Source organism: Melanostigma gelatinosum (assembly GCF_949748355.1).
Source record: "Melanostigma gelatinosum genome assembly, chromosome: 6".
Taxonomy (NCBI): Eukaryota; Metazoa; Chordata; class Actinopteri; order Perciformes; family Zoarcidae; genus Melanostigma; species Melanostigma gelatinosum.
Genome location: NC_136639.1, coordinates 3,542,161 through 3,566,043, shown reverse-complemented (window position 1 = coordinate 3,566,043; position 23,883 = coordinate 3,542,161). Strand labels below are relative to the sequence as shown.

The window sequence follows — 23,883 nt, the reverse complement described above, 5'->3', positions numbered from 1 at the left end:
CCCCCTTTCAGTGACTTTAAAGTAAGATCAGCTGCCTCCATTGGCTCCTCTTGAAAACTATTTTCTACGGATTCCACCTTGATCTTTTTAAGCTTGTACACAGCAAAGTCTACAGGCTGATCTGCTTGAGAAGATATAGATTCCTGAAACATTTGAGAGAAGCTTTCCAAATTCATGTTCATTATTTTTTCTCCTTTTCTAAGGGCGGAAGTTAAGTCCACGGGTGCATCTGAAAACAGTGATTTATTCTGTTGCTGGCCTTGAATCCATAAACCTTTATCTTCGGGGCAGAGGGGGATTTTAAAACCACAAAGGGTCACTTTGTCCTTTCCTTTTTGTTTCAGAATGTTAGCAATATTTTCAGTGATATTTCCTAGAGCTTGTATATCCTCTGGTGGAGCACAGGCATAGAGGTGTCTACCAGCTCTGTCGGTTAGGAGAGAATAAATGTATTCCTCATCTATATAAACATAATAACCGCAGTCCCCAGTCTCAGCTGGCCACCACAACCCTTGCTCCAGTAGTGAAAGCCATTGTTGATACCACTCAGAATTCTCAAAGAGCATTTCATCATCACTATCCCCTGTAGTTCCTGCAAACAGGCTTAAATCCATAGCGCCACTTGTTAAATCCATTGGACCCTTTTTTGTGGAAAGTTGTTTGAAAAACTCAGTTGCTGATTTTAAACTAAAGTCTTCATCTTTTACACCACTAGTAACACCACTTTTTTCCACTACTTTGCTGAATTCCTGTACACTGCATTCTGTAAGCGAATGACATCTACTTAACTTTGTCTTTGTTTTTTCCATGCACAGATTTAGAGCACTACTTTCAGCAATCCAAGTTGTTTTTTTCCTATCAAGATCATTCAAATGGTCACAGCTACTCCAGGGTTTCTTGTCTCTGCATGTCATATCAAACAAAACAAGATCTTCATCTGCCTCAAAAAAGTGATTTCTGCTCTCAAAAAGCTGGGTGGAAGCATCCCTCCAAGGATGTGAGGGCACATTGAAGTTACTGATGTCCATTTCTATAGGATTTAACCATATTTGGTTCTGCAATTGAGGTGCTCTAACAGTTGATGGTATATTCCCTTGGCATGCTTGGGACCGTTCCTGAACTTGAGTGGCAAGGGCTTCAGCAAGGGCATAATCATTAAGTTGCTGCCACAGAAGAGCCTCTATGAGACACTGATGCTCATAGAGCTCTGGTGGAAGAACACCATGCTCTGTAAAGTTGTATAAGAGATCCTTGTACCCATACTCATTTTCTGTCCCATACAAGAGACGTTGAATTTCCTCAAGATAAGATTGGGTTGAAGAAATTGTCGGATCTTGCCAAACATGAGATTGCAGAGGTTCTTCACGGGTATCAACAACTGGAGTAGCTGTAACAACAGCAGTTGTGAGTGTTGCTGTACTTGAAGAGATACCCTCCTTACTCTTTGGAAGAAAACGATCAAGACGGCCTTTTTCAGATTCCTTTTCAGGAGCAGAAGTGCTACCGTCACTGGGGCCTGTTTTGAAAATGCTAGATAACAAACCAGACGATGTGCTGGTTTTTGGTTCCTCCTTGGAAGGAGTTAGGGTTGACGGCTGCTGTGTCTTTGACGATGACTCCTCTGTGACACTAAAAAGACCCGACAGGAAACCTTTTTGAGCTGGACCTTTTGAATCCTTATCTGTGGCCACATCTTTGGAGGAATGCATCTCTACTGGTTTGGTTCTCTGAATCTGTGGTCGCCCCTGTCCTGCACGTGGCAGATGTTGTTGCTGTGTTGTTTGAAGGTTCACCTGATCTGAAGGTGATGATGATGGTTCCACAGTACCTGAAATTTTGTTCATCAGACCAGACAATAATCCCCCTGATTCAGACTGGGCTGGATTTTGTCCTGATTTAACAGATGGTTGACCTGCCTTAGCAGGTTGAGGTGATTGTTGATCCTGTGGTACATTTTCACCAGATGCAAGCTTCAGAATACCCGAAAGCAAGCCTCCACTTTGACTAGGTTGTTGGGTTGCTGTATGTTGAGGAATTGCAATTTTGACAGGTTGTTGCTGCTGTTGAGGTGATGTCTGACCAAACAGACCAGAAAAGAATCCTCCTTGCTGACTGGATTGAGACGATTGTTGACCTGTAGATTGACCAGGTCCAACAATGTTTGATGTATTTCCCTGTTGGGACCCCGTCTGTGGGGCGGGCTGTTGTGGTGCATTATCTGTAGATGCTAACTTATTAAAAAGTCCAGACAATAGTCCACCCTGCTGCGGCTCTGGTGCAGAGGCTGCTGGTTGTGGAGGTATCTGGTTTTGCCTCCGCAGAGGCTGTCTGTTACCTTGTTGGGGTTGCTGCTGTTTGGTATGACTTACAGGTGGTTGCTGCTGTGCTGGAGGAGTAGGACCCGCTGAAAATAGCCCAGAGAAGAGGCCTCCTTGTTGATTAGGTGGTTGCTGGGTCAATCTAGGGCCTGCTCTTTGTGCATGTTGCTGCTCTGGTTGACTTCCCAGTACAGACTGTGGGGGGCCTGCATCTGCAATTTTGTTGAACAATCCAGTGAGCATACCTCCAGGACTACCTGGGAGCTGTTGTGGAGGGACTTGGTTTTGCTTTTGTAGGTTTTGTCTGTTGTCTGGTTGCTGATTAGATTGGTGCCCGGATGGGTCACTCTGTTGCTGGTTTTGTGAGGGCTGGCCTGAGTTTGCTGGAGCAGAGTCCTGGCCCCCAATTCCAAAAAGTCCAGAGAAGAAGCCTCCTTGTTGAGGAGGTGCTTGCTGTGCTGGTTTTTGGTTAGTCTCTTGAGCACCAGACTCTGATTGTAGCTGAGATGGAGTAGGACTAGGTTCCACGATCTTATTAAAAAGTCCTGACAACATGTTACCCGATTGCTGATTTGCTTGTGTAGATTGTGTAGCCAGGGGTCCTGTTGGTGGCTGGGAAGCAGTTTCTGTGTGTTTCAACAAACCCCCAAACAATCCACTAGATTGAGGCATAGTTCCTGTTGCTTTGGGATGTTGTTTTTCAGTTGTTTGGTCAGGCTGTTGGTGTTGGTTTGGTTGTTGATCTGAGACTACAGGCTGTCTCAATTGCTGGTCAGACAAATTCCCTGCTGACTGAATAGGAGGAGTGATCCCTTGACTCAAGTTTTGTTCAGATCCTTCTGTGTGGTCAGCTGCTTCTGGTTGTGACTCTTGACTGGGCTGATTTGGTTGAGCCCCAGTCACGGTGTCAGTAGCTTTTTTCAAGAACCCGGATAGGAGTCCTCCAGAAACCAGCTGTGCAGCAGCTGGTTGTCCTTGCCTTTGTGTTGGAATTTGGCCTGATTGGCCTCCTGGCAATGACGATGGTGACTGATTGGTAGGAGCAGAAACATTATCAGAGGCAAATTTTAAAAATCCTGACAACAGTCCTCCTGGCTGTTGTGAGGCAGAATTATGTTGTGTTTGGGGAGCCGACTGAGAAGGTGATGAAAATAGGCCTGAAAATAGTCCACCTTGTTGAGGCTGACTATCCCCTCCTTGGGCTTTCTTGTCAGATGACACGTCTTCTGTTGATCCTAGTTTAAACAATCCAGAAAGAATGCCTTTGGCCTCTGAGACTTGTGGTTGTGATCTGGCTTGTTCCACAGGCTTGGGTGGATCTTGAACTTTCGTTGTGACATCTGCTTCAGACTGGACACCTGTCTTGCTTTGGGAATCTGTTTCAGACAACGTTTGTTCTTGAGACAATTGATCTGTTCTGCAGAGTGTGCTCTCTGTGGTTTCAGGGACCATTGGTTCAGTATGTTGCTCAGTTTGACCAATAGGCTTGGTTAGCATTACAGTGAGAGTTCTTTTTGGTGTTGCACCTTCCTTAACTTCACTTGCACCTTCACTTGGGGCTACCTTAAACAGGTTTGAAAACCAGCCAGTTTCTGTGTTTCCTTTTGGGACACTTTCAAGAAGAGCAGCACGACTTGGAGAGGGACTTCTTGCAAAGCTAGAGGATGGACTTTTTGGCGGGGCATTGACATCTTCGCCAGATGCAAACTTAAGAATGCCAGAGAGAATTCCCCCTTCTGTTGTTGATGGGGTTGTTGTGGGATTATTTTCAGAAGAGAAAAAGGGAATTTTGAGTTTGCTGCCTAAAAATGACTCCTCTGCAGGCTTGGTGTTACTTGAGGGATTTTCAGGAGGAACTGTTGATATGAGGGTAGACAGAGATTTCTTAAAAGGACTGAAGAACCCTGTTTCCTCTGAATTGATTTCAGGTTTTGGTTCAGATATTGCAGGGGTTCTTCTTTCTTGAATATCAGGTAGCTCACCAGATGACTCTGTCTCTGGAAGAAGCTCCACTGACCCACTTCCTGTTTCTTGGAAAAGCTCAATTGATCCACTTCCTGAACCTGGCAAAAGATCAACTGATCCACTTCCTGAACCTGGTCTTGCTTCTCCTAATGACTGTCGTTCGGTTTCTGATCCCTCTATATTAGGACTAGTGGATTTGTTTTCAGACCCTTGTTGGGATTCATTACTTCTAGCAGATGCACTTCTTTGCTCTGATGGCTGAGGTGATGGCGCTCTAGATTGCGGTGCACTGGAAAAAAGTCTCAAAGGACTAAGCCTTCCAAACATGGATTCAAACCCGGATGAGGATTGAACAGCAGAGGTTGCACTGGTTTGTGCCTCTGTGCCAACATGTGTTGACGGCTGACCAGTGTCAGCTTGTCGACTGGATTCAGAGGATTGAAATGGCAAAAGAGACTGCAGGGAAAACTTTTTTTCCGTTGTTGGGTCCTGAGAGGCAGGAGGAACTATAGCCAGTGGGGGGGAAGTGCCACCACTTTTGGGAATAAACAAAAGCAGCTTTGAAATGCCAGACTCAGGTTGAGGTGATGCTTGTGTGGCAGGCGGACCTGTTGCAGTGGTACCAGAGGTCTCTGTGGCTTCAGTGCTAACTTTAGGGATCAAAGAGAGCAGTTTTGAAATACCAGAGTCTGCCTGTAGTGGTTTGGGGGATGTAGTTGTGGCAGAGGCTTCTACTTCAATGGTAGACTTCGATCCTTTGATTGTACTGAATAATGAACTCATAGCATTCTTTACTCCAGCTATACCCTGTTCAACAGCACTGTCCTCCTTAACTTCAGGTTTGACTTCATGGCTATTACTGTCTCCAGGTTGCACAACTTGAGCAGTGGTTGGCAGTGCTGGTAGTTTTCTTCTAATTGGTTTAGGCATTGATTCATAGTTGTTGATTTCCTCCTCTTTTACGGCCAGGTATTCAGACACTGAGTGAACTAAGCTTTGAAGTTCACCCATTGCATCTACAAATACATCACTTGGCTCCTCTACAGGAGACACCATAGGATCTTGTCCATGACCTATTCTCCCTATGCTTGAATGGCCTTGTCCTTCAAAAGGTGATATATACTTGCTTGGGTAGTAGTAACTTTCATATTCATAGCTAACATCCCCCTCAGAGAATGTCAGGTCATATATATCCTCCTCAGATCCAAAGGAATACTGCATCTCATCTGAACCAACTGAGCCATATTCTCCTCTCCCTCTGATCCTTGCAGCCTCTTCCCGAGCTTCCTCCTCCTCACAAAAAGCTGCATAGCTCTCAAGTGTGTCCCCGAAGGCAGTTTTGGCCCACAGTCTGGTCTTGTAAAGTAGACCTTCTCTGTCTGCCTGCTGTCTTAGCTGTTTGACAGAGGGAATTATATCAATTTCAGGAGGGGACAACTCATCTTCAAAGCTGCCGGCTTCCTTGTTAACTATCCGTACCTCTCCACTACCAAAGCCAAGTCTGTGTGTCCTGCCGTCGCCCTCCTCCGAATCCTCAGGGGATAGTGCATCACATTCTACTGTCTGGTAGAACCTGCTACCTTTGGACTCACAAGAGTTGTCATTGATCCGGTAGATGATGCTTTTATCTTCGTCCTCCCACATTTTTTGCTCAGCGTCCAAGTAATCATCCAAGACACCTGAGTCAGGCACTTTATATTTATTCTCCCAATCGTCCACACCCATACCTGAGTCAACAGGGATTATTCTTACTCCACCCTTACTGTTTGATCGCCTTGATTTAAGATTATTTAAAAAAAAGTGCCATGCAGGAAGCAGTGGAACATGATGCAAATAAAAAGAAGAAAGAAAGGAAAGAAAGAAAGAAAGAAATTAAGCATTAGGCATTAATCAAAAGCAGCAGATTATGCAAGGACAATGTTCATGAAAGTAAAGAAATAGAAAAGCAAATGAAAAAAAGCAGAGTCCACATGTGGAAGGGAAAGCATCTTGTTTGACAATGTGCACAATTTCATTGTTTCTATTTTTGTTACACAAAGTTGTGCTGTTGCTTATGCCTATGAAAAACATAGACGTGTGAAAGTAAGTTGCAGCTATTTGCTGTTAGTATGTCTATATTTTGGCCGGGCAGCTAGCTGGCTCTTACAGCTTTTTCTCTCTCTCTTTGTTTGAGATTATTTTGTTTTCCCATAAAAATAGCACAAGCAACAGATTAACAGTGTTGAATTAATTAATAATGAATTAACAATTTAATACAACTATCTAAGGCTGTGCCAATACTGCTTTAAAATGGGTCTTTTTTTAATTACTGTGCTGGTATTTGTTGGTATTGTAATTATTTCAAAACCTCTATCGATGGATTCTGTTACTCTTGGTACGTAACTTGACTCTTCAAAGGACATGCATGAGGTCTGTGAGTGGGTGTTTGTTTACCTGGGCCCCCTTATTTCTCTATAGTCTAGCTCGTAGCGTTGTACGGAGTCAGCCTCACTGGACGGGGTTTGATGTTGGACCCTGCGTCCTATGGGGTACTGATGTACTGATGAATTTGTCTGGGAGGTGTTGTGGAACCGTGGAGGTCTGTTGCCAGTTTCACTGCGGTAGTCACTATCGCGGTCATCCACTGCGCTGTCGTGGTCATCGACAGCTGGGCAGAGGCAACACAACAGTTTAACAAAACAGAAACAAGATCATATCTAAAATACATTTTTTAAATGATACTTTTCTCTCCAAGTGATCCAATAGATTTTCAGATAATACTCTGCTCTTATTCATTCATTTCTTTATTACGATAGTATAGCACTCTGATAGATATGTGTAAGTGACACCTTCCTGTTGAAATGAAGAGGATGATTCATACAAAAGTTACATCTGTACCATTGTCATGCAATAATCTGAGAGGCAGGCTGCTTGGACACTGTTATGATGTGAGGAAGACTTCCAAACATGAACTTTTATTGAAATAAAAAGCTCCCTCTAGTGGTAGCAGGCATGTAATACAAAAAGCATGAAACCCAAGCTGAAAATAGCTTGAACAAGTTATTGGATAAATAGAAACAATGTACTCCAAATGCCACATCAAATATGGCAAAATAAATTGTCAACCACACACGTTATATTGTACTTTCATCATGAGAGTACATCAACACCAATTTCAAATACAATGACAACAAACAACGGATACAGACCAAACATGCAGTTAAAAGGAAAGAGGAGATCCTGTTCGATGCAGAAGTGGAATGAATCACAAGTCACATGGGGGAAAAAATCTATACGTACTCTGCTGGTCATTCCATCCGAAATAACTCCAACTGCCTGGAGGCATGGAGGCAAGTGTTCAAAGAAGTCAGGAAGACAAATGAAGTTTATTACCGAAGAGTCAAGCCTGTAACTGTAACTGGTGACGGCCAAATGAGCATGTGACATGTAATGGGACTGAGAACACCCTGGAATTTAAAATGATGAATGAATGGTTATACCGGTATGAGATAAATAAAAAAGTAAGTGAAACAATGTGATGAAGTCACACAAAGTAATGTGATGACTGAGTTAATTTCAGGTGGTACAGAATGAGAATCGACACGAGAAAACAGTAAAGTATTTTAAAAGGTATTTTCACAAAGGTAACGTCAGAGTGACAGGAAACGCAGCTCCTCATAACCACCACTGGCAGTGGCTGGTGCAGCCAAAGATCCTCTTTAGTTACAGCGAGCGTGAATCAGTGGCGCTGATGTAGGTTTAAATGGAAGAGTCTGTGTCATAATGCAACAGCCCTCGACTGGGTGGCTGACCTGAAATGTCTTTTCTTTCTCATGAAACACGAGAAGAAACCAGAAAGGCCAATCCACTCCAAAACTGAGTGGGTTCTTCCTCTGCCCATGCTACACCCTTCCACCAAGTTTCATGAAAATCAGGCAAGTAGACAATCCAACAAACCGAAACGAAAACATAATGTACTTGGCGGCGGTAATGAGAAGAAAAGATCCACATCAGAGTCATCAGTGTGGAAGGACACATTAGTAAACAAAGACCAACAAAACACAGTCACACATGAATGTCGATGTGGACGTGCTATGGCATGAATGTTACTGTTATACTCACAGCACTGAGAGGGCACAGATGCCATTCGTCCACTCTGGACCTCTTCCTGCAGTGGATACTGCCACAAGAGAAAGATGGGAACAAAACAAAGAGAAATGTGAAGGGGTCAGTGAAAGTGAATCAAAATGATTTAATACTAAAAAGGCACATGTCAGTACAGCACTAACCGGACCTCCTGTAACTATTATCTTCTGCAGTGACTATTATCTTCCATGAGATGGCAGCAGAGACCCGACAAACACTGCAATTTCACTGTGACATAACATTTGGTCAAACTAAATAAATAGGGAGAACGCTCTCAAAAGCATAAATAATCTGAGTTTGTGAACAAAACCCAATAGAAATCTTGTAGACAGTTTTATAAGAGCAGATATTTGTTTCTAATGCAAACAGATGTAAATGAAAACAATAGTTCATATGCATTGCAGATGCATGCTCACATGAAAGCTGCGACGAATGTATGTGTAAGTTTTACACTGTAGGAGATTCACTTTCCACTGCACGCTCGCTGAACTTCTGCTGCACCTCAGCTCCACAAAAGCGAACAACTTTAAAATCACTCTTTGCCGTTATTGTTTCTCAGAAGTTGGGTAATCTGGCAAATTAACTTCTTCTTCTTCTTTATACACAAAACCAAAATGCTATTGTCCTGTCCTATACAAGAAGAACATTTAGTTTCAAGCGACACCAAGGGTTCAAATTACCATCCTACCACAACCGCCTCCCTTCAAGAAAAGTCTGTCCCTGTTTTCTCAAGCATCAACATCCCCTTTGACTCCTAATGAACAGTAATTTAACAGCTTAAATAGCTTAAGAATTTACAACTTATTATCAGGAGATACACTTCTTCAGTACACTTACCTCGTCATGTATCCGCATGGTGTTAATCCGGTCCAGTTTACCGGTCCAGTACTGAGCCTCGTCTTCTGGAATATCTGGAAAGACGGATTGAAAGTAAGAAAAACTAAAAGAGTGCCAGGAATATATGTGGAGACGCGTGCAAGAGAGGTTGGTGAAAGAGGGGCGGTGGAGGATATACAGACTACATGGGATGGAGGGATGGATGGTGGGATTGAGAAAAGGGGTGATGGCGAGAGACAGTAAATAATGGAGGAAGACGGAGAGTGCAAAACACAGAATGCCAGGCAAAGAGCAGGACCACAGGCACTGTAGCTCCACCCTTCCCTCAGTCTCCTCCATGCCCCCTGTCCCACCCTGTCTGATCCCATCCACATTGCTTGATGTGCTCCCATCTTGTATTCATGTGCGTTTAATAGCTGATGAGGAGGTTTCCTTTTGGGGGCCCAGAAATAGAATCAACAACCACCTCAGGGGGCCTCGTGGGTCAAACCCCCAAAGCCAGAGAAAGACAGGAAGTTGGGGCAGAAGAAGAGAAAAAGGCGAGAATAGAGGAAATGTAAAAGCCTGGCTACGGCCTCTGGAATGTGTTTCTCAAGTAAAACATCAGTTAATCAGTGCATAGTTTTGGTAAACTACCCAAAACAATGTATTGAATGTATGGTACAGCCATATTCAAGCTTATTCTAAGTGTGAAAATGTGTAATTTTTCCATATTTACAGTTTATTTATATTCCAGTTTATTGGTGATATGTCACAGACTTAAATAATGAAGCCTAATTTTGAATTTGGCCAGCTGCAAGATTACCTGATACTCGACAGAACACTATGTGGCATCACTAACGACCACGTCAGACTGCTGAGAGAGGCAGATCTGACATTAGAATAAATAACGACCGATATATCTGCCGTCCTAGTGAGATGACGTCCAGCCAAGTCGAAACCCTGACGGAAGAAGTGAAGCGAAGAAGAGCAGCCGAGCCAAAACACACAACCAAGTTAAAGGAAACCCAGTAACACGAGAGCCAAAAGAGAAAAGTTGCATTTGGATGTGCAGCATCACAGCGGGCCTCAGACAACCCGACAACTTCTGAGTCTCAGCAATGTGAACGTTGCTCGTCCAGCATAAAAAAAGGAACAATAATGGCTGTTGTCCTATTCCTATTCTTTGTCTTCTATGTGATAGATGATGATACGCTTTAGAACTACAGTTCCAATAATGCTTTGCTGGATGTGAAAAGGAAGTATTATGTTGGCATGGAATCCGTTAGCCACATTCTCGTTGATTCATTTGTTTGATTACATTTTGGACAATTGTCTACTAGCAGCAGCTCCTGTTTGCAATGCACCCATGGGTGTACCAGCAACTATCACAGGATTACTTTAATCCTGAAGAAAACTTAAAAACGCAAAGATTCTCAGGCAAGTTCTGGAGTTATGAGAAGCGTCTTTCTACTAATTGACTGAATTATGATGAATTTTAACGCTAGAGCACTACGCACCAGAGCTCTGAGAGGTTGAGTGTGCCTTAATTGACTCAATGAGTAGTGTGTCACAACTGTTGCTCGTGTTGATTAATGAGACAAACTACAATAACTAACTTTTGGTTGTTTTAAAAAACTAAATACAGTGTTTCACCTGTCTCTTCCACCTCACGTCTGTGTTTTAGTACGACTCATTGTGACAAGCGATTGATCCGTAACTCTGTTGGATGTCAATTATTTGAACTTGTTTAAAGGATTTGTGGAAGTTTTCTTTCACCGAGGGATCTTATCTCCATCTTCAGGCCCTGGAGTGAGTGAGTGAGTGAGTGTTGATAAAAAGCTCAAGAGAAGACGCTTCAGACAGCTCGCTGAGATTAAGAGCTCGCTGAGGAAACGCTGTGTGCTGTGTAGGCGGTTACACTCCAGAAAATTAAAAAAAAACAAGAAATAAAGACAAAGGCTGCTGAGGAACATTCAGGATTATATATTGTTGACGTTGCCGTGAAGCAACGCTTCATAAAAACTTCATGAAGCCAGAGGAACGTTCACAATCTCTAATATACTGAATGAGGTTCTACAAGGAAGCTCAGTCAGTTGAGAGGAGAAGCAAACTGTGAAATTGAAATATTATGCAAAATACACAGACGTTTCTTGTTTCGAGTCTATCTGTTGATAACTTTACGGTTCATATTCAATGAATGTGTTGTGTGTGTAAGGCTGCAAGACTTGAATCCTTCACATGCAGCGGGCATTTTTGTTTCGTGCGATTCATTTGCATTTAATTTGCCAAACTTTTTTAATTTGCATATCATTTTTCAACCTGTTGTTTTTGTCATGAACACTTTCACACAGAAACCTAATATTACGCGGCAGCGCAGACCAGGGGTCTCATTTATAACACAGCGTGTAGGATCCACACTTCCTGTTTGCGTACATACAAAGGAGGAAATGCACGTACGTAGACAAAAAAAATCTGATTTATAAAACCTTGCGTACCCCTGTCAGTGAGTTATTTCCTTTTATAAATCCCAAATCAACCTTTCACAATAAAAGCCCTACACATATACTCAAATTCACTCACAAAACTCAATTAAATAGCTTATGCTGTCCAACCCTTTACCTCAGACAGACTGCAGGACGCTGCTCCGGGTCAATAGGGGAGAGGAGAGGTCCTCTGCATGTGCAAATCTATTCAAAACTTTTATTCATGAAGTGCTGCAACTGTCGCAAATTTGCATCGCTGCAGGTTTGAATAGTTTTGATGCAAAATATTCATCATCGAGAATGTTTTTCCTTTTCGTTTTCTTCCTTCAGCTCTTATCACGCGATCATAGAGAGTACAGTACTGTTTTTGTTTTGTTTTAACTTCAGCCAATGATGCTATCGGGTGTTTACGCTGCATCACCTCCTGGCTCCGAGGCTGACATGTTTGGGTTTGTTTTGTGTGTGTGTGTTTGTGATAGAGTTGTAATATATACCAAAGGGCAGCTCAAAGCGGGTGTCCAGCAGCACTTGGTGTGGAGTTGGGTTGGAGGTACCACAGATCTCATCCGCCCTCATCAACACCTCGGAGTCAAGCGACGCCCACTTTCCTGGTCCCTCCTGAAAAAAAGAGAGAGACAAAGAAACAGAGAGGACAGAAACAAAAACCTTTATCTGTTGAGAATCACAGCGTCACCGTGGTAATCGAGGGCGAGCTGAGGAGAAACGCCATTCAATAAACCTGAGCAAAGATGAACCGATGAAGGAGCGAGGCCCAACGCTGGCAGGACGAGGTGTGAGCGGTTACTGTTGCCGGGGATGGATTATTAATGACGACACGAGTGCTTTTTGAAGACTCGGCTGACAGGTGCTGACAGGTGCTGACAGGTGCTGACAGGTGCTGACAGGTGCTGACAGGTGCTGACAGGTGAAGATGGTGTTTTAAGCACCGGTAGGTGGAACGTGTGTTCATTTTAAGGGTTGTTGTGAGTTTAAGCAGCCTAAGCATCACATGCCGCTCTTATAACATCATCTTAACGCTCGTCCACGAACACAACGGGCTACAGCGGAAGACGACGCCGCTCCATTTCTCTGCCTCTCTACTTCCTGTTGCTAAGAAAGAAAAAAGGAATAAGGGGAATTTTCGGATTGATGAATACGCTTTGTATACCGTAGAAAAGGGGATGGAGGGAGAGATTTGAAGTGAACCAGTTACTGGTGGCTGTAATCAGCCCTCCTGTTCAACCCTGTTAATACGTTTTCCAAAGTTACAGCGCTTTCAGTATGAATTCACTTGTTACTGTTCCTCTACTCAGCATGGAGGCTCAGTCTGGAGAAACACAAAGAGGGAATTCTCGACTAAAAAGGCCGTAACTTTGGAAACCGGACCACTTGATTTGATTAACTCAGATTGACTGCTGAAGCTGAAATCACTTCAGTTAAACTTCCCTCATGTCTTCAATTGGAAACGCAATCAGAGGGGAATGTCTTAACATCTGGCATGCACAGGATGATTCCAGCCATGTTCACATGGCCGTGCGGGGCAGCTGTGGCTCAGAGGTAGATCGGCTCCTCCGGTCCACGTGTGTCCATGCGTGGGCGAGAAAATGAACGTCAAACTGCTACCGAGGCTGTGCCACTCGGCGGGTGAGTGATGGAAAAATTTGACAAATTGGTTTGATATTGAAGTGCATGTGCGTGTGTGTGTGTGTGTGTGTGCTGGGACAGGGTTACCTCGTTAGACTGTCCAATGGTGTCCAGTGATATCAGTGCTGTGCCGATCATGGTGTCCCAGATCAAACCTTTATTCCACAGCTCCACCACCAGACCTGACTCCAGGTGATTGATCTCACTGTGGAAACAGAACAACGCACGTTCACATGCACAACATCCAGAGTTCAAGCCTGGCATCAAAATCATAAATAGAGCCTCTTCTTCTTTGGTATATTCATAACAAACCTGATCCGTGAACCACAGCCCATTCATGTCAGCCTCCACAGAAAGACTGACTTACATTAAAACACACATTTATCAAAATATGAACGTTGTGGATCATCATCCTACAGGGATAAAAATAACTGGGCTATACAGTACAGAGCTGTTGTCACAGAGGTAGCGGTGGTAACGTTTCAATGAACGATATTCACTTCAGTTAAAATGGTGATTGGTTCAAAGTAACCGATTTCCAAAGATTGGATTGCCATGAGATATATTTCCAGGACATTCTCACAGTATATTGTGTAAAACCTAAAATTGAAAACATGGCTTCTCCCCCCCCCCCCCCCCCTAATAGTTCCATACTAGTGGCTATAATTTGTCTTTTGTGACTTCATGAACTTGTGGTTCTTGTGTTGCTGCTTCATCCCAACATCTTCTGTCACATGTTGACTTGTGAATGAAAGACGCCACAGAAACATTCCTTCATTATCGAAACAGCTCATCATTATGTTGCAGCGGATGCTAACAGCACAACAAAAATAAACCTGCATTTGGTGAATATTCTACCTGCGTTTTAATAAACACACTGCAGTGATTCACTCGTACAGTACCCCCCCCCCCCCCCCCCCCTCCTCCCATCGGGTCTAAAGCGGAGAGGCTGACGGATGACAGCCGTCATTTTCTGACAGATCCGTCTGAAAAGAGAAGACATCAACCGAACTGTCTCCCCTCCTCATCTGCATATTCATATTCACAGTCCCATTCATTATCACATCACCTCAGTTAGCCTGTCAGTCATCTCTGTTGACACTTCACAGCTGGGATGATGGAGAGAAGAGGGTGGGTGGTGGAAAGTGTGTGTGTGTGTGTGTGTGTGTAGCTACTCGTCACACTAAAGAAGAGGAACAGCTGATAAAATGACGATGTATGTGGAAGAAAAGAGCAGATTCTGACCTGAATCACCAGAGAGGTGGTCAGACAGAAAGACCACAGTGATAAGAGGAGTATGAAGAGAGAAGGCGTCTCCCCATTCCACATTGAGAAAAAACTAACATATATGGCCAGAAAAGAAAAAACAAAACATGAAATAAGAGCAATCCTACCCACATTAACACATTTTCTAACGAGGTTTTGCTGTCGTTTTCAAATTTAACAGTTTAAATAAATAAATGACAGATTTAAGTGTTTCTTTTTATTTAAACTTTTTGTAAATTTCTTAAAACATTTTTTAAAAAGGGGGAATCTATGAATGAAATATTGGTATTTATCATTCAAATAACAGTTAGCGACATGAGATAGACAGTTACACTGCGTTACCAGATGAACAGTAGGAGATCTCTGGACTGTGTCCGTCCACACGGCTCAAGATTATGAGCGTCTGGTGAAGTGACAGAAAGCCTCTAAATCTCTGGCACGATACTGTAAATCCAGTCAAAAGATTTAGACCCTCAGTAGCATGTGAGGACAAAACTAAGAGACAGACAGAGACAGAAAGCGCGACGAGCAGAGTCATAAAAACAAGTGGTGAAAGAAAGTAAAGAGACAGAGACAGAAAAAAGAGGTAGAAAATGAGACAAACTGATTGAATCCAAGGATGCTGAAGCATGAGAGGAGCACGTGATGCCTCGTGAGCCCGAGAGTAGAGGGATCAACATTCACCTGCTTATGCCCTTATGCAACCAACCAACCCACCACCAGCAGTCTCACACACACACACACACACACACACACACGATGTATCCTCATACAACGGTTTTTATGATATCTGTTCCTTCCCATTTTCCGTGCAACACGTGTCAGTTCCTGTTCCTTACATGCATGCGGCCTGTTAGAACGTAGCATTAGCATTGTTGGAAATTCTGATCTGTTGGTCTCACTAGAAGTTACAAAGCCATGAGGGTTTCATGTCGCTGGAGAGCATGAATGTCTGTACAAGATTTCATGGCAATGGGATATGCAATTGTGGACCAAAAGTGTTGGTCTGACCAAACCGACATCCCCATCGCTCGAGCTGCAAAGACAATGTGGCGGAGAAACCCCGCTAACTAAAGTGTGACTTGAAGTTTAGTGTCTCATTTCCTACATTAGCTCGATAAACGCGCTCTCCCCTGCCACAACAAATGCTGCGTTTGCTTGTTGGAAAGTGGCCTTGGGACTGTTGCGGTGGAACTGGAGGTATTTGTCAACGTAATCAGTTTGAGGCATGGAAACCTTTCCTTGCTGTGAACCCAGTAGACACACAATCATTAAAAAAAGGCCTCGTCAAGCATCACCTTCTCTTTCATTTGCCTAAAAATGTGCTCCACGTTGAGAAGAGACACTTCAGAGCAGTGTGTGTTAAACCCTCCAGCTCTGATGGACGCCTGCAGCTGGAACAATCAGGATTTCAGAAAGGTTACCAGCCAGCTGCAAACAGTCAGAGAGAAAGACGGGGGTGCTATCAGCAGGGGGCAGATTGAGATCGAGAGGAGCTCGGAGTCACGATTCGGACTTTCTTTTCATTATGGGGCGGCAGCGTGAGGTTGGCAGGATGGCTGAGCACAAGTCAGGCTCAGTCCAAAGCTCATCTCCGACTCGGGACTGAAAATCAAAACCACATTTCACTCTCCATCCAGCTCCGTCTGCCGCTCCCCCTTTCATCTGCAGTATGTATTACGTTTACAGTACGGTGCTAATCCCACAGCCAGGACCGTCCACCCGACCGACACATATACATATATAATATATATATATACACAGTGCTACAGGTGTCACACACACATACAGTCAATCTAATCCCACTCACACCAGCTTAGACCACTGACATACTCCCCTAGTTCATGAACGCACCGCGGCTCATTGAAAAGAGGCGACACTTTAAGTTCCCCTACAGTTTGTTAAGAATGTTAAAATGTATTTGTTTAACATGGTTTTCACATATGAAAACTATTTTAAAAAAGGTGCTGGATGCAAATATTCTCTCTCTTCAATAATTCCATAATTCCAATTCTGTCAAAACGTTGGTTTCAGGTTCCAGCTTTCTTTGCCAGTGTTGTGTTGAACAGACACGAGTCAGTGTTCACGGTCAGATATTTAAGGTGACGTGAAATAAGTGGAGGGGATCTCTGAAGAAACTTTCAGCGAAAGTCACCAGCCGGATGAATCCTCAGCTCAGATGGTCTGCGACCTTCAGCGACCTGCCGTTTGACACAGCTGGCTGCTGAGGGGTCTCAGGTCGAGCGTCAGACTGCACATCTGGCAGGGCCTCAGCGCCCCTTCACCGCCCAGCTGTGAGAATGTCACCTCCCTGCAGTTCCCAAGCAAAGCAGCGATGACTGGAGTCCCGTTTGCGTCAAACATGTTTGGTGTGACACGTTGAGAATAATGACAGGGAGCGTGCACTCTACCTACGTGATGCTGAAAGGCCTTTTTACTATTCTTAAGATATGACAAAGACCAAACGCAGATGTCTCTTGTGTTGTGGGAATCCTGGTTAATTGTATTAAAAGCTTCCAGTAACTTTCGTCGGGCATGATCAAATCACAAGAGACGAACACATTCATTGGTTTGTCAAAGGTTCCTCGTACAAAGGTTCGTATGATATTTTGCAGAAAAGTTACAACCCATTTTCATTGAGTTTTCCTACAAAAGCCACAAAACGTGTCCATTCCCGCTAGTTACATGCATACAGTCTTTTCACAATAAACTTCTTAAGTCTTCACAGGAAACAACAATTTAGGCAACAAGGGTACTTAGTTAGTTTTCGGAAAAGGTCATCATCTGGGTTGAAATAACTACGGAGGTGTGTTACTGAAGTACGCAAGTTGCATGACAATTGTTTGTCTCCGTGTGTTGCTTGTTCTGCCTTTGATACAGTGTGCAGAACCTTTGTTTGGTTCTTGCATGAGTTTGATTTTTGGATGTGCGGACCTCCATCCTGGTTCATTCCTGTAACTCATCTTCCAGTGTGTACTGTTCTGGTGAGAAGAGGACAATCAACACTCTGCTGATTATTTGGGTGTTCAGTGTAAACTTAATCGAAGGTAACAGTTGTCTATTTTTACAACGGTGGTACATGAAAAAAAGTGCCGATTAATGCACATATTCTGAATTAGTACTGCGGGTGATTATGCAAAACTGTACGTTCACATTTTCCTCCTTTCATCCACTTTGTGACTCAAGGATTCATTCATTTATTCTCTTTATGCAACACAGGGGTGCACAATGAAATGTGGACCATTTGCAACACAAGAAAAACATGACAAACAAAACTGAAACAGAAACAGAGGTGCATTCGTGCAATTTAAGGAACGTGAAGCAGGGCGATGAGCCGATCCGAACGACTTAATCTGCATGTCTTTGGAGAAACGAGTATCTGCAAACGCCACACATTTGTCACATTTTCATTCAGTAAAAGTTCACTTTTCTGCACTTGTGACTTGGCAACAGTACGGTGCATTCGTTCTATATCCTGTTGGAGGAAAGATCGTCTGTGGCCTGCTGACTGGGCGGCTGGTGCGGAGGAAGTGGAGTTCCACGCTTTTGAAATGGTGACCGCGGTTTGTGAACTGCTAATTAGCATGAGCGGTGACCACTGTGGCTTCAAATTGAAAAGAGTGACCACCCAGAGGGACTCAAACCATCAGAAAGGGCAAAATGGCCGCGGAAATAAGGACTTAGAGCAAGAGTTTATGAATTAAATGACACTTTTCTCAACCTGCTCGTGCCATTAGAATAAGTGTTACCTAAGCTAGACCTACAGTTACACTATTCCACCTTTATGGGAGATCTCTGAACTGCATCAGTCAAGACATCTGAATCTAATGCCAGAAACATGGCATGCTTTGTCTCAACCATTACATGATGTAATAATCTGTTCTGGTAAAAACATAAATACAGCACGAATAATCGTTTGATATCATTTCCTATCCCCACCGTGTCATATAGTTTGAATCTTTCAGTTGCTCTGTGATATACGCTGTGATCCTTTCATTTGTACAATCATCTAAATCAGTCATCTGAGCTCACACTTTGAGCCGGCCCCGCGACAAACAAGTCGGTCTCACTCCTCTTTGTTCAGTCTGGGAATCAACTCAGTTGCAATTCCTATTCGGAACCTCCGACAGCGCATCACCGCAGCGCGCCACTGCTGCTAATGAGGCTTTGGATCTAATTAGGCATTTAGCGGAGGAGGCCCTGGGGTTTTCTTTCTGTATAATCATCGACATCTTTTCAACCATTATGGTCATTTTAAATGGCACTTTCCTTCGACTGAACTCTTGATATAATTTGCCAGAAGCACCTTCTCGCTGTGAAAAGGAGACATCTCTTCTTCAGCCACAGTGTGCAGTGCGATGTGTTATCTATTCTTTGTCTGAAAGCACTGACAGACATGATGGAAGTGGAAAAAACCAGCCAGAGGAGATCTGATGGAGGACGAGGTAATAGCAGAGATTATGTATGGAAAGCAGAGGGGATGTAATCATCTGGATCCGCAGTCAGTCCATCCAATCCCTCTCATCAAGTCTGCAGGAGAGAAGAAGCCTTTCGATCGCCATATTAATCTTATAGGCCTGTGTGTGTGTGCGTGTGCGTGCGTGCGTGTGCGTGTGTGTGTGTGTGTGTGTGTGTGTGTGTGTGTGGGTCGTCAGGGCCAGCTAAGCCTTCTCTGCTGGCCTAAACAGAATCACAAAGTTATAGCTATTTCATAATTTAATAATTTTTCACAAATCTGTATGATGTATTTTTTTCTCATTGCACAGCTCCTGTCTTCCTCTGTTGCTCTGCTTCCAGCTGCAGCGCTGCTTCCGGCACAGCTTGTTTTAAGGAGCGCTTTTATCCAATCACATGCAGCCCCTCCGTCTCTCTGTGAGGAGAGAGGCCCGAGGCCGCTAGAGAGCCGTTGCTTCTTATTTTGTCAAACAGAAAGCTAGCTGGCAGATCTTAGTGTTTCGTAAGAGTTCAGGTTGAAACATATGTAAGAGAAGTTATGACATTTTTAGCGTTTTGCATTATAGTTTTCACTGTAAGCATTTTAGCGTGTTGATGTCAGCATTCAGCTCACAGCACCACTATTCCTGTGTACAGAGCTGCTATAGCATGGCTGTAGGCTCTTAGTCTGGTTGAATTCTCAATTACATAAAACCAGTGCAGTGACTATGTTTCAACATGCATTTAGAACCTGCATCACATTAAAATACATTCAGTAAATGCTATTGAAACAATAGTTAAATAAAAACCTTAGATTGTCAAATTTAGCCCACTTTAAACCGAGATCTCTGTACATCCGAGCAACTGGAAAACAAAACTCCAAAAAACTATTTAGCTGAGACGAGCTAAAAGCAAAGCCTCATTTTTATGAACAATATTGTGTTGGAGGACAAAACTAAAATGTAGCTCAGAAAACATGTTGTGATTTCTACACTTGCCCAATCAAAGCCAAAGAGTCAGAGTGCTTTCTCTTATTCCACTACATGTGACCACACCTTCCCCCAAAGTCCGACGGCCCCTTTCAATTTCAGCAAGGCCTATTAACGCGGGCTAGCAAGCCAGCTAGCGGTGGATGTCTGGCCTGTATCCATCTGAGGGGCTGACACACACACTCCGAATCTTCAATTTCTCTCTGAATTTGTCTTGATGCATCCCGAGAGGTTGTGCCGAACAAGCCGTCGCTGCTAATATGAGTGACACAGAGCCAAAAAAGTAACTGGAAGCCAAGTAACTCACTTTAGCTACCCAAACCTGGTGCCATGGATCCATAATGAAAATGTATTTTATTGTTTCATATTTTATTGTCACCTTGCAACTGATACATTTGACAAGAGAAGAGCTGTTAAATAATCTGAACATACAAAGGAACATGTACTCTTTCAGCTATGGCAACACGGCCATAGGTTGTTTTTGCTACATGAGCATTATGTGTGATAGAAATGCTTGGATTTTAAATGTATGTTTAAAAGGTAAATTCATCAGTGGCATGTCAGCCATTTTTATCCTCACGTGCAAATTTGAAGAATTACATACCCGAAAAAAGAAAGCTGGCTTTATATGTTTGCAACAATTTAAGTTTCCAGAAAAAGATATATTTCAATGGAAGGCAAAACACAAACATCGCTATATGTTTCTACATACAACACATATTTACACTGACCTTATACTGTACGCAGCTATTGTCAGAAGTTACTTAAAAATGGATCATATGGTTCGTCACTGAAAATCCCCAGTGATAAATAAATGTTGATGCAGTCAGTAACAGGAAATAAAGAAAGAGCAGCAGCAGGGTTGACTCACAACATGAAGTCTTGCTCCCAACATGGCTGGTCCCCTCGGACTGTGATGGTGGTGCTCTTCACATTCTGCACCTTTAAGGTTACGTAGGCGTTGAACTTGTCTGGAAAAGAGGAGAAAGCAAAACTGTGACTCTGATTTTGCACTTTGATGCAATAGCTGCTCATGTTTTGTGAGGAATAATCTGAGGATGTCTTATTTTACAGAATAAGTTTATGGCAACAAAATTGTGTCGTTTTTGTCATGCAGACATTTACATGTTTGAAACGTCATCTCCTAACTGATCGTTTCTTTTGTTCTGTGCCGTTTGTACCGTCCTCAGGCTCCAGAGACCGATCGGACTTATTGATTGAACGACAGGAAATATAAATTTCAATCCCTGCCTTACAATAAAGTAAACAGCCATTATTTCTGGAGCGGTGAAGCATCTTTGGAGCTCAAGGAAAGATGAAGGGGAGATAAACAAAGGCTCGAAAAAAAAAGAAAACACATGAGGGGTTTTTCAGACAGGGGAGAAGTAATTAAAACTACCCACATAGGACAATGACGATAAGCAACACACAGTTAGACAGAAGATTTCATGCAGAAAATCATCATCCCCGACACAGCAGTGGACCACAAAACACAGAGCATATGCTAATTTTAGCCTGTGCAATACATTAAGCTCATTCTTTAAATACTACAAACCACGGTGGGCAGCATGTTTGTGCAGAACTGTCAGACAGATCATGCCAAAAATGATTGAGGTCATTTAAAATGACACGCATGTAAACATAAATGGCAACCATCGAGGTCATGTCGATATATCGTACCATAAACCTGTAATAGAGTGTTCATTGCTTAAACATGATGTAAGTCGGGTCTATACGTCTTACGATAAGGCAATAAAATAACCGAGGCCATGTCCATATATCATATAATAAGTCAATGATATAAAAAATAACCGAGGCCATGTCCATATGTATACAATAAGGCGATAACATAAAAATGATAAACGTGTCCAACAACGTCTGCATTTTTTGGTCTTTATTGTTTTTATTTCTCTTCTCTTCTCTACAAACCAGTTTCTATTCTGCTGTAAAGAAAATATCGTATTAAAAAAAGATCGCAGCCATTAATATTGTTTGCATTCAGTACATGCGCAAAAATTCAATTTTCAACCTTTGAAATCCTCCGTAATCAGACACCCAGCACAAGAGAGGAAGAACAAAGATCAAACAGTCAAATGGATTGTACATTTCATTTGTAGAGCGTTTTAAAAAGCTACTCAAAGGCACTTTACCACGGCACCTTAACTGCAGTGTGCCTTTTAATAAAGCTCATTTGCAACGTGGTGTCACTATTAACTGTGGTCGCCGCTGAACAAGGACTATTTTGTGGTGAGGAAAAGCCACTTCAGGTGGTGAACCACGGCCTCATTACATTTCCTCATCACACCCTGAACTACACGACTCTTCCTCCTCTTTTCTATGGACGCTGGTCCATTTTCATCTTATTGTATTCATATTCAGTCATGTTAAAGCTGCATGTGGCTATTCTACGAAGACAATAACCCTCTCTTGTTCCTGGTGGTTCCTCGGTGTTCTCATTGAGTGTCTGAGATTACTATTCCCTAATCTGGGGACTTTGATGTTAATGGATACGTCACCTTAACTTTGTCCTCTCTCACTGTAACTGCTGTATCCTTGCAACCTAAAATATTGCATTCAACATTTACGCTTGCGAATATGTAGCCTGGTTGCAGACTTCTAAAACAGATGCCGCACATCTCAAGTTGTTAGATTCAAACAGGTCTGTTGTGTTCATTTGAAATCCATGAAAAGAGCAACATGAATATTAGTCTAATTACATTGACGCAGCTTTATAGGTTGTTGTAAGTTCACTTACGGAGACCACACTTAAATCGGCATTTGTCATTAAGTGTCGGGACGACCAAAAGTGACTTCCCGCCATCACACATGGTGCTTGGAGAGGCTCCGTCTGGCAGGTTTTGGGCTTTCCATGCACATCCAAACTTTTATAACGACGCGGATGAGCGGAGAACACGACCTTTCAAATAGACCTTTCAGGAGCTCTGAGAAGGTCCTTTTGAGCATTAAAGATCTGAACGTTCCTTCAGCATGATTCCACGCCAGCTAATGACCGTCCTCGTGTGCCTAAATCAAGCAAAACCTTAACCGTAGTGGTTTTGGAAAATTTTAATTTAGTAACAGTTTTTTGGAGGACAGTGAGAAACGATCCCATCCTGCCAATAAGGACATCAGAAAGGCAGTTAAAAGCCAACTGTGTTGTATGTTGGCCTTTAATTCAGAATAAACTTAACCCAATGTCCTCCTCAGGGACAAAAACAGGTGTGTGTAGAGTGTGTGTGTGTCCTTCCATCTAGCTCACAGTGATCAGCATAGACCAAGGAGGATTGAGCCAACAACCACCTAATCCCTGCTTGATTACCTGCCTCAAGTAGCCCACTCTTCTGAGTGTACACAGTGTTGGTGTGTGTATTTGTGTGTCCGAGTGCATCTGTGTTCTCTATCTAACATCCACTTTCTTTTAAAGAGGGGCCAGAGGAGCTTAGGGGCAGCGTCAGTGGATTTGGGGTGAAGATGAGGCGACTGTTCAGCTGCATAAATCATTACAATACGGCCAGCGTTTGGTTCCAATTTCCAATTTGGTTGTGGCTCCAAGTGGGTAAAATCCCTGGAATCATGAAGCTCTGGGACTTGATGAAGTTGTAATTAATCTATCTAAGGTGATAAATGTGAAATTCAGAGCATATTGCCTTTTATTCACAGTGCATGGGTGCATATGCAATACGAAGGTTAAAGAGCAACAAATACGTTTTGTTTTTTGAATGAAATGCTGAAAAAAATACTTTTATCCCATAATTATCAACAGATTAATACATTTAAAAAATACTTGTTAGTTGCACTCTTAATATCTTTACAAAGCAAACAGTTGTTCGCTGCTTTAAT

General features: G+C 42.9%; 1 protein-coding gene across 1 annotated transcript in view; it reads right to left on the bottom strand.

Moving 5' to 3' along the window:
* The window catches only part of LOC306779100 (protein unc-13 homolog B-like), a gene marked incomplete at its 5' end in the record, with an annotated part of 135,265 nt that overhangs the window by 91,730 nt on the left and 19,652 nt on the right, over window positions 1-23,883 (bottom strand). The window contains 7 exons of the mRNA XM_079270866.1: window positions 6,717-6,930; window positions 7,563-7,594; window positions 8,381-8,442; window positions 9,246-9,319; window positions 12,205-12,328; window positions 13,442-13,559; window positions 20,915-21,014. Coding sequence (XP_079126992.1) covers window positions 6,717-6,930; window positions 7,563-7,594; window positions 8,381-8,442; window positions 9,246-9,319; window positions 12,205-12,328; window positions 13,442-13,559; window positions 20,915-21,014 — 724 coding nt within the window. The remainder of the gene's footprint in view (window positions 1-6,716; window positions 6,931-7,562; window positions 7,595-8,380; window positions 8,443-9,245; window positions 9,320-12,204; window positions 12,329-13,441; window positions 13,560-20,914; window positions 21,015-23,883) is intronic.